Below are 11,716 nucleotides of genomic sequence, written 5' to 3' on the forward strand. Positions count from 1 at the left end.
CCTTTACAGAGTTTGCCATGTTATGATTTGAGCATATTTTTTATGCTAAATGCAGTACCTGTGAGGGTTTCTGGACAATATTTCATTGTTTTGTGTTGTTAATTGATTTCCAATAATAAATATATACATACATTTGCATAAAGCAGCACATTTGCCCACTCCCATGTTGATAAGAGTATTAAATACTTGACAAATCTCCATTAAAGGTACATTTTGATATAAAAACGTGGGATTAATTTGCGATTAATTACAATTAACTATGGATAATCATGCGATTAATCATGAATAAATATTTTAATCGATTGACAGCCCTACTTTTCACAGTAGATGATAAAGACAGGTATATGCAACAACATCCCTCTAAACCAATGGAAAAAGCTTCCATCCTTTTCTGTCCTCAGGTCTATTCCCTTTTGTTTACCTCCTTTTCTCCTCTTTCAATAGGTCTCTCAGGACAAGAAAACGTGTGTCCAAAGCATTAAGAATTCTGATCCTACTGTCAGTACAGAGAGAATTCTTCTGTCTGTTCTTTCTTTTGTTGTGATGTCAGAATTCAGCGCTGCTGCTGCTGCTACACCCCACAGTATTGTGTGTGCATGTGCTGAATGAAAGCTTCTGGAATAAGATATACAGACGTAGGCAACATCGTTGGTACCCTTCCGTTAAAGAAAGAAAAACCCACAATGGTCACTGAAATAACTTGAAACTGACAAAAGTAATAATAAATAAAAATTCACTGAACATTAACTAATGAAAATCAGATATTGTTTTTGAATTATGGTTCAGCAGAATCATTTAAAAAAACAAACTAATGAAACTGGCCTAGACAAAAATGATGGTACCCTTAACTTAATATTTTGTTGCACAACCTTTTGAGGCAATCACTGCAATCAAGTGATTTCTGTAACTCTCAATGAGACTTCTGCACCTGTTGACAGGTATGTTGGCCCACTCCTCGTGAGCAAACTGCTCCAGCTGTCTCAGGTTTGAAGGGTGCCTTCTCCAGACTGCATGTTTCAGCTCCTTCCACAGATGTTCAATAGGATTTAGATCAGGGCTCAAAGAAGGCCACTTCAGAATAGTCCAATGTTTTGTTCTTAGCCATTCTTGGGTGTTTTTAGCTGTGTTTTGGGTCATTATCCTGTTTGAGGACCCATGACCTGCAACTGAGACCAAGCTTTCTGACACTGGGCAGCACATTTCGCTCCAGAATGCTTTGATTGTGTTCAGACTTCATTGCACCCTGCACAGATTCAAGACACCCTGTGCCAGATGCAACAAAGCAGCCCCATAACATAACCGAGCCTCCTCCATGTTTCACATTAGGTACAGTGTTCTTTTCTTTGGATGCTTCATTTTTGCGTCTGTGAACATAGAGCTGATGTGACTTGCCAAAAAGCTCCAGTTTTGTCTCATCTGTCCAAAGGACATTCTCCCAGAAGCTTTGTGGCTTGTCAATATGCATTTTGGAAAATTCCAGTCTTGCTTTTTTATGATTTGGTGTCCTCCTCGGTTGTCTTCCATTAAGTCCACTTTGGCTCAAACAGTGACGGATGGTGCGATCTGACACTGATGTACCTTGACCTTGGAGTTCACCTCTAATCTCTTTGGAAGTTGTTCTGGGCTCTTTGGTTACCATTCGTATTATCCGTCTCTTCAATATGTCATCAATTTTCCTCTTGCGGCCACGTCCAGGGAGGTAGGCTACAGTCCCATGGACCTTAAACTTCTGAATAATATGTGCAGCTGTAGTCACAGGAACATCAAGCTGCTTGGAGATGGTCTTATAGCCTTTACCTTTAACATGAAGGTCTATAATGTTCTTTCTGATCTCCTGAGACAACTCTCTCCTTAGCTTTCTGTGGTCCATGTTCAGTGTGGTACACACCATGATACCAAACAGCACAGTGACTACTTTTCACCCTTTAAATAGGCAGACTGACTGATTAAAAGTTTGAAGACACCTGTGATGCTAATTACAGGACACACCTTAGTTTAACATGTCCCTATGGTCACATTATTTTACATCTTTTCTAGGGGTACCATCATTTTTTGTCCAGGTCAGTTTCATTAGTTTGTTTTTTAAAATGATTCTGTTGAACCACAATTCAAAAACAATGTCTGATTTTCATTAGTTCATTTTCAGTAAATTTTTTATTTATTATTACTTTTGTCAGTTTCAAGTTATTTCAGTGACCATTGTGGGTTTTTCTCTCTTTAACGGAAGGGTACCAACAACTTTGCCTACGTCTGTAAGAGTTCCTGTTCGCTGCGCAAGCACACCTAAGTGGTGTAAGCAGGAGAGCCATGATTAATGAGGGTGAAAGTGGGCTTACTCGTCTCGGTCACCATTCTGTGTTAACATTGGCTTTTGTTGAGAGACAGACTGGAAACCCATTAAAAAAAAAGGACAAACAAGCTTTTCCCTGTCGTGTTGCCTTGACAGGAGTAAACAATGACAGAGGAAGGACATTCCTGCTGGCTCTCCCGAGGTCCGAATGGTGCATCCGGCTGTGGATCAGCTCAGTAAACACACAAATACAGCCCCAATGTCAGTGTGACTCTTGTTGCAACGGTTCATTTGGATCTAATGGATGTGGTGGCTCTGAACCAACAGAGCACACGGCTGGTCATCCAGGTTTTGGTGACTAATGTTTCTTTGGACACACACAAAACCTGTAGATCAGGAACTGAAAACACACACTTGTCCATGTTCATGGCCTTTTTTCTTCAACACACTAGTTGGGGAATGCCATTCTTTGAAAAAAATTCAATTCACACACAGAGGCACAACTATCCAGTTGTCATATTGATCCGCAGAGCTTAGAACACTCTCACACCAAAACTATCACACTGAAAACCTCAGAATTTGTGGATTAGTGGGATGTGAAGTCAATAACACACCGTGCACTGCCTCGCTGGAGGTCACAGCCTGTAATCTAATGAAACCAGACTGTAAACAGTGACCAGACACACAACTTTTGACCTTTTTAGGCCCTGGTTATACCCCTAAGTACTGACTAAACTTTATGTAAATTCTTAGAATGGCATTCCATCGTTGAAGTTAGGTTTATTATAACAAGCCTGATTGGTAACGTGAGGGTGAAGAGGAAGCGATGAGCTGGTGGGTGTGTGGAGTGATGAAGCCAAGCAGAGAGACAGATGGGGCTGGTGGACAAGCAAACACAGAACTCATTTTTCAGTGACTACTTCCAGACAGCTTGGCAAACACGCTGGGATTTCAGTGATTGATGCATTAATTAATACAGTTCTATCCCTCTATATATGTTAATGAATTTATTCTCAGTCCAGATTAGTATGATCCTCAATCTGCATTTACTCTCCCAAAGGAGCAGCAGCGGTGGAGGGGTTCCCTCAAACCTTATTCCCTCCATTTTATGCCTTTTACCGTCATCCGTCCCGTCATCATTTGATTACAGAGATTACTTAGACACACACACATAGCAGACAACCTCCCTGTTGCTCCGTGACTCCTCAGGGTGCTCTGGAGGAGGTGCTCCTTTCATCGTCTTTCACCAGAGCTCAACTGGTTATTGAGCATCAGGGACCGGCTCTGCCACTTCATGAGATCCTCCTGCTGCTGCTGCTGCCGCTGCTGCTTCTCCATCGACACACAGCAACACAACAGAGACCAAGAAAGTCAAAAGGTTTGAGAGATCCAGCTCAGTTTTAAAGGTAAAGTCAACAGTTTTTGCTTTTTGAGTTGAAGTTAAAGGATCACACCAGTGATTTTTGCATGTTTTAGCCCTTTTATTATAAGCTGCTTTTACTTTCTATTGAAGCTAACAATTTTTCAAAAATCATGTTGCACATTTTTTTATATATTTTTCCAGGTATCCACTGATTTCCATTCATTTCTGTGTGGTATGAAAATGAAGGAGACACTTGAGTTGTGTAATAATAAACTGTGTATTTATCTTTGTCAGAGTTTACATTATTGCTACAAGGAAATGCAGTGCAATAATTGAAAATCACTTACATTACCTTGAAACAATAATGAAAAAAAGTAATAATGCAGACTTTATGTTCACTGTATGAATTATCTATCTATAGTAACACGTTTCAAGATCCTGCTAGTGCTAACAGATGTGCATAATGTACATAAATGAATAGAAACAGTTGCCTGGAATTAAAACAAATGCTTAAAACAATCTCCACAGCATGTCAGCAGAAATGTAAAGTCTACATAATGTAGTTAAAAGACATAAAACTTGAAATGATCAATTCTTTCTCTCCTCAGCTACTTGTTGAGTCTTGATTTCACACTTTGCTGTGCCGGCACTTAGTGGAGGTTGGCATGCCCTGGACCAGACCCCAGGTGGACCTTCATGCTGGTGGAGCAGAGGCCATGGACCAGTACAACATAGACGACCACCACTACGAGGGCTCCCTGTTCCCCACCTCCACCCTCATCCCCGTCACTGTCATCTGCATCCTCATCTTCATCATCGGGGTGACGGGCAACACCATGACCATCCTCATCATCCAGCACTTTAAGGACATGAAGACCACCACCAACCTCTACCTGTCCAGCATGGCGGTGTCTGACCTCATCATCTTCCTCTGCCTGCCCTTTGACCTCTACCGCCTGTGGAAGTACGTGCCCTGGCTGTTTGGGGAGGTGGTGTGCCGCTTCTATCACTACATTTTTGAGGGCTGCACCTCGGCCACCATCCTTCACATCACGGCCCTGAGCATCGAGCGCTACCTGGCCATCAGCTTCCCCCTCAGGAGCAAAGTGCTGCTGACCAGACGCCGGGTCCAGTACATCATCTTCGCCCTATGGGGTTTCGCTCTGGTTTCTGCAGCTCCCACGCTCTTCCTGGTTGGGGTGGAGTATGACAATGACACGCACCCAGACTACAATACGGGGCAGTGCAAGCACACCAACTACGCCATCAGCTCCGGGCAGCTGCACATCATGCTCTGGGTGTCCACCACCTACTTTTTCTGCCCAATGCTCTGCCTCATCTTCCTCTACGGCTCCATCGGGTGCAAGTTGTGGAAAAGCAAAAATGACCTGCAAGGCACCTGTGTTTTGGCCCGGGAAAGGTCACACAGGCAAACAGTCAAGATCCTGGGTGAGTGCCGACAGATATATGTTTCTTTTATGCTTTCTAAAACCTTTCTCTGCTTTCCAAGAGCTAAAAAAGGCAGACAATTCAGATTCAAGAGTGACAGCATGTAAAATTTCTTTGTAGGTAAAAAGCTTAAACCAGAAATCCATCTGTTTCACGCAATCAATCTGCCTTTTATTGTTGCTGAAGCAAAAAAACAGGCTGACAGATTACTGTGGAAATTCTTGTTTCCTGCAGCGGCTCTGCTCTGTGTGTTTGCTATAACAAATGTAACTTTTCTTTTCATACATATTTAAAGAACTGATTTGCACTGCATTTAAAACCTAAAGCAGTTTAACCTATTCTGTTAAATCCAGCTCTCTGTAAGTGCTTTCAGGTCATTGTGTTGCTTTTATCCTGCAAGTTTGAGGATAGCGGGCGGGTGCCATGTGTGTTGCTGTCGATATCAGCTGGGTAATTATTCTGTTTTGTCTGAGGCTAATCATGTCCTGCCACTGCACATACTGATTGGCTTAATTCGCAGCTCTGGCATATTGTGCAGGAAACCCTGTTTTACAGTAAAGGACCGTGGCCAGGCCAATCTGTATTACCCAAATATTTAATCAAGAGGCATCCATTAGGATATTAATGCTGTTCATTAGCTGAGCACACAGTGCGCAGAGCTCGTGTTGTCAGACTCGCTGCCATTTGTATCCACATTTGTTGAATCACAAATTGGATTGTCATCAGAGGCCTCCATAAATCAACCATAATGGAAATTTACATGCTCCCACAGTCCGGGGCTCCTTTTTTAATCTGCCGCTGTTCCCATATGACAAGACACGATCAATTCTGTTCACTCAGTGAGTCCACCATGTAGGTCTTCAATTTATGGGTGACAAATAATTAAGCTTATGTAGGCCACATATACTTCTCTTTTAATTATTGAATTGGCATTTATTGTCATTATAGAAATTACTACCCCCATCAGACAAAATGATGGTAATTTGATCTGCAGGGGCTTTTTGATCAATATCAGTGACTCAGTGATTACCTCACCCAGCACGGAGATTTATGGCTTTCTAAAGCTAAATGAAGATTTGTTCTTTTTTTTTTAATTTGAGACACATTTTCTCCTCAGTGGCGTTCATATATGCTCTAATGATCAGCTGGCTTACTTGTCTGTATTGTGAAAATGTGACTTCATTGTTGGGTCCAATTACAGGCCAACGTCACTTCAGGGAACAAGGGAGGTCGAGCGTGTGTGTGTGTGTGTGTGTGTGTGAGTCCGTGTGTTTGTGTGTGTGTGTGAGTGTGTGTGTGTTTGTGCGTGGGTTTGAGGAGAAGCTCTTTTGATGTTAATTGCTGCTGGTCATTAATAAATCTCAAAGGTTACCATAGACCATAGGTCATATATGTTAGCCTACTTAAAGATCCTGAAAACCAATTTTCTTGATTAGCCTCTTATGATGAATGAGCTCAGTAATACTGGTCATTTCACATGTGGGATTTGTGTGTATATTGATCCTCTCACTGGTTTGAAGCGGACAAGGCTCTGTTGAAAAAAAAATCTGAATTTAACAATATAAGAAACATAATTGGTTGTTGCTAGAAAGATGCAGCTGTCAATTAAATCATATCAAACCACTCCCACACAGTCCTAATGAAGTACTCGAGATTAGCTGAGTGTTTATGAAACTTTATGAAATTGCTTCATTCATTTTTGAACTATGAATGTTTTTGTTTTATTATTATTATTTTCTGACTATAACTTTAATAGTTGCGTATCCAGTCGCATTCAGGATTTTTTTTTTTTTAAATCTTTGGACAGAGCCAGGCTAGCTGTTTACCCCTGTTTCCAGTCTTTATGTTATAAGCTTACCTTAACAGCTGCTCTCTGTAGCTTCATATTTCATATTCAAACATGACAGTGGTATCAATCTTCTCATCTAACCCTCAGTAAGAAGGGGGAATAAGCATATTTTCCATAATGTCAAGCTATTCCTTAAAGGAACAGTGTGTAACATTTCGGGGGACCTATTAGCAGAAATGGAATATAATATTCATAACTATGTTTTCATTAGTGTTTAATTGCCTGAAACTAAGAATTGTTGTGTTTTCGTTACCTTAGAATGAGCCCTTCATATCTACATAGGAAGCGGGTCCTCTTCATGGAGTCCGCCATGTTGCTCCGCCATGTTTCTACAGTAGCCCAGAACGGACAAACCAAACACTGGCTCTAGAGAGAGCCTTTCATGTTTTTACATTACCTGAAGGCCACCGTAGTTCTCCAACATACTTGTGAAACTGCGGTAACGTGAGCCGCAGAGTGCAAAACCGTGGTACCGCCAACCGCCGTCTGACTAAAGTAGTGTTATTATAATAAGGATGGCTTCTGAGCCACGCAAACGGCGTTACCACGGTTTTGCACTTGGCGACTCACTTTACTGCAGTCTTGGAACGGGAGGAGTGAGCGGAGGGGTACTCAGTTGGTTGCAATCTGCAACCCCGACACTCGATGTCGCTAAATCCAACACACTATGCCTTTAAATCCAATTCTTAAATGAAACTCCTTTCCCCCTCCTAACCTTTTTCCCCCTCAGTCGTGGTGGTGCTGGCCTTCATCATCTGCTGGCTGCCCTACCACATCGGCAGGAACCTCTTTGCCCAGGTGGACGACTACGACACGGCCATGCTGAGCCAGAACTTCAACATGGCCTCCATGGTGCTCTGCTACCTCAGCGCCTCCATCAACCCCGTCGTCTACAACCTCATGTCCCGGAAGTACAGGGCCGCCGCCAAACGCCTCTTCCTGCTGCATCAGCGGCCCAGACAAGCCCTCCGCGGCCAGAGACAGCTCTGCGTCATCGACCACACCTCCACCATGAACGAAAGCCTGACCGGCGTCTGAGGAGCCTCAGCACACTCTTGAGCGGTGTTTTGACAGGCTTGTTTGACTTCATCACTGAGGGAGAGTTTGCAGGCTTCTTTAAAGTTCAGGAGTTGCAGCTAAACAGGAAACTTAATGAAGATGTGTAGAAGAGGAATGTTTGTTCCATTTTATCTCGGGGGGGGGGGGGCTGAGAGCTCCACTGCACTTCAATGCAAAATCAGATTTACTACTACTCAGTGGCATTTTGTTCACAGAGACTGGGTGATGATTTTAAACCATGTCACATTTCTATTTTCTTTGTCAAGAAAATAGAAATTCAGTGGATTCCAAGCGAAAAAAGTTTTACATTTTCCTGTTTCATGCAAAAGTATATATACCTCTACATTATGTGCTGCTACTTGTTTTTTCTTGCTCGGTGTCAGTGCTTATTGAACACACACACACCGTTTCAGTTCACAGTTATTACCATCAATCCATGGCACTGATTAATAAGTGGTCCCTCTTTGTTAATGACAGATGACGTTTGAAATGACTGTTCATTTATAATGTTTAATTGTATTGTAGATTGAATTAGTTTAATGTATGCTGAACAATTGCTATCATACGGTTTGTTTGTTGTTCTCATAAATCAAGAAAAACAACACAAGTAAACCTATTAGCTGTGGTCCATTAGTTGTGAAGATCTGAAATTGGCTATTCTGGTTTGTGTGTGTGTGTGTGTTGTGTGTGTGTTGTGTGTGTGTGTGTTGTGTACCATCTCTCCAGTGAATAGATGGAACATAAACTTCATAAAAGCAGATTACTATGAAAATGGGACAGTTGATGTTTGTGTGTGTGATAGCGAGGCCACCTGAGCCCTGAGGTGTTGGGGCTTGCGTACGTGCCGGCCATCATGTAATCTGACACAGCTATATTATATTACCTGGGCTCTGAGTTAGATTTAGGCGGGCGACCGACGTCCCTGCATCACCATATTCAAAGTAATGGCTGCACTAAGTGCATTTCAAAGAGGAATAAAGATATTAGGTTGTCAGCAGCGGCAAAGCTTATTGCTTTTATTGCTTCCACTCGCATAATCTTGACACCATGGTACAATTCTTCTGTGATGTTGCATTTTGGATTAGAAATTGTACACTTTTGTACCTCGTGCACTCTGGCAAGAAAGGTAACGTCAAAGTTATGTATTTTTTAACCTGAACACGGTCTAATCCCAAAATAAACTCAGAGTTTTCCAGGTTCTATTTAGCATACATCTTGTTCTTTAAAAAAAGAACTGTCGTGATTTTTGCCCATGAATCATCGGGCCTTGGTTTGCACAAATACAAAGAGACAAAGTCGCTCTGGGCTGACTCATCCTCATGACACTCTTTTTTTCACTGGGCCATTCATCTCTGTCTGAGGCAGCGGGTAAAAGCTTATATGCCACAGAGCATCCTGCCATCACCTGGGGAAAGATCAGCAAGCAGCAGCACGACTCCTCTGATGGTTATTTTCTTTACTGATAATGAAGAGAGTGTCTGTGAGCGGCTCGTCCAGAGCTGTCAACACCTCCCTCAGGCCTTCTTCACACCACCTCCAATCATTCAGCATTAGAAATATACAGTTTGTTTGTTTCCACTCAACTTTTCAGGTCATGACTTCTTCTCAAACCTTGAACATACTGAACACACCTCTTCCTCTCATCTATGGGATCTTTAACATATAGACAGTGATTTATTTGAATAATAAAAATAATCATAAATATAGATAAAATGTGATAAAATATTTCCTGAGAGATTTATTAAGTTAATGAGGACATAAACTCCTGAGCAAAATATATTATTCTTTCAAAACTGACAAGTAATCAAACAATTATTACAATATTATATTATATATTATATTACTGCTGCTGTTTACGGTGTAATCAGTGTTTCCTTCATCTCAAGGCTGTTTTCAAAACGTGTATCAGTCTTGAGGCCTGTTATTAAGCTACTGAGATGACAATATATACGTTTTTAATTCACGCATTAAACATATTTAAACTGATTTGCAAGCAAAGAGTTTGGATGCCTTTGAATGCGTCTGCCTCATTTTAACAGTTGGAACGTGTTTTATGATTGTTTCTGTATTATTAAAGAAATATACCAGCCTTTAGAGATTAAGAACCTAATTTAATACTAAACCACAAACAAGACAGGGAGTTATGGAATGTGTTGAATTGGCAATTACATGGATTTACACATATAGAACTTTGTAATGCCATACCATACTGTTTTGCAGTATTTTTTTTAAAAATTTGTATTCATCTCCCAATGAAACTTGTTGCAATTTAAGTCTATCTCTTCTGGGAAATGATTCTTTTCTGACACATCTGCACAGTGCATCATTTCAGTGTAATGCTCTTTTCCCCCAGAGGGGGGAGCCAAAGACTGCTGCTGTCAGGAGAGATAAACTGTGTATGTATTATGCATTGGTAAAGACCAATCACAGCAATATCAAACATCTCCTGGGATTTAGATCGGTCAAATATTGCGTTTAAACTACATAAACGCCGCTCTTGTAGTTTAAAGCTTCTGGTTTTCACGCCTCCCTGTATGAAATCTTTATCAGCTTCCCCTTTCAGCCCATTTCCACAAATTATCAGTAACGCATATTCGCTTCCTGTTTGGCTCCCTGTGCCTGCTGGTCCATGCATGTGGCCACAGGAAGCTGCACTAAAATGGAGGTTATTCAGGAGAATTAAGGGTCTGCGTGACAACTCCTTCTACAAAGTCTGCAGGGGATCACTTACTATCTTTCCTGCTGGCTTCTGTTGTAGCCATGCTGATCTGGCCTCTGGGGCCATCTCTCTCTTTCTCTCTCCTCCTCCCCAAACACAAAGCTTTTACCGAACCGAGCTGTGTGGCCAATCTGCAAATGCTGCTTTAATGGAGAGCCCAGGGAATCTGGTGGCTGTGAGGTAATGTATCTTGTGCGAACATAAAAAGGAAATGGTTAATCTAGTTTACCCATTGGCAGTCGTGTCTCTCTGCCAGGCGTGTGCCAGCGCCACTTCACTTTCACTCTGTGCTCTTGTTGTCCCAGCTGGATGACAGTAAGACAACAAACACAAATGTGTCTTTGGCTCTTACAAACCATCAGGCACTCCCACAGTGTTCTCAAATGCCTTTAATGGCAGTAATATGATAATAAGCTTCATTTATAAAGCACTAATCACCTCGTCTTCTAAAGCTTTTAGTAAACAGTTTCCATTGTTTAATGAACCATGTTGATGTCAATGTCCTGTCCCCCCCCCCCACACCCTCCAAATTAGAGTTCCCTGCAATTTGGAGGCTAATTTATATCTACTTGGTATGTGTGAAGTGTTTGTTCATGAACAGTGTTTGACATTAGGCCCGCTGAGAGAGAAATGTAAACTCTCTAAACAACAGAACCTGTTTGTCTGTGAAACCAGATCACAACCTGCTTTTGTTTATTTGACAAGTCAACAAAAAGACGTGAGTCAAATAATCATTTTAGGCTTACGATCAGAATGCATTTTTCATTCGAACAGATTCAGCCGTTAATTTACCAAACTTAAGGACAGCATGTGTTGTTTATTTCCATCATGACTATAGACTAAGATAATGTAAAGACTATTGTGTGGTCAATACAGCAGCAGGAAGAGGAACAGCCTCTCTTGCAGTGTTGTTGGTGAGTTAGAAACCAATCCATTAGATGGCTTCTCTACATTTCCACACCACAAACCACTTAAGTAACTCTCCTT

The 11,716-nt window shown here is 41.6% G+C and overlaps 1 protein-coding gene across 1 annotated transcript; it reads left to right on the top strand.

Moving 5' to 3' along the window:
- Window positions 1-3,190: 3,190 nt before the first annotated feature.
- Window positions 3,191-10,068, top strand: mlnr (motilin receptor). The gene is made up of 3 exons (XM_074640393.1): window positions 3,191-3,696; window positions 4,262-5,102; window positions 7,682-10,068. Exons 2-3 carry the CDS (start codon window positions 4,319-4,321, stop codon window positions 7,987-7,989), a joined length of 1,092 nt encoding a protein of 363 aa, XP_074496494.1. The 5' UTR covers window positions 3,191-3,696; window positions 4,262-4,318; the 3' UTR covers window positions 7,990-10,068.
- The last annotated feature ends 1,648 nt before the right edge of the window (window positions 10,069-11,716 follow it).

Source organism: Sebastes fasciatus, chromosome 7 (assembly GCF_043250625.1).
Source record: "Sebastes fasciatus isolate fSebFas1 chromosome 7, fSebFas1.pri, whole genome shotgun sequence".
In the NCBI taxonomy this organism is placed as follows: Eukaryota; Metazoa; Chordata; class Actinopteri; order Perciformes; family Sebastidae; genus Sebastes; species Sebastes fasciatus.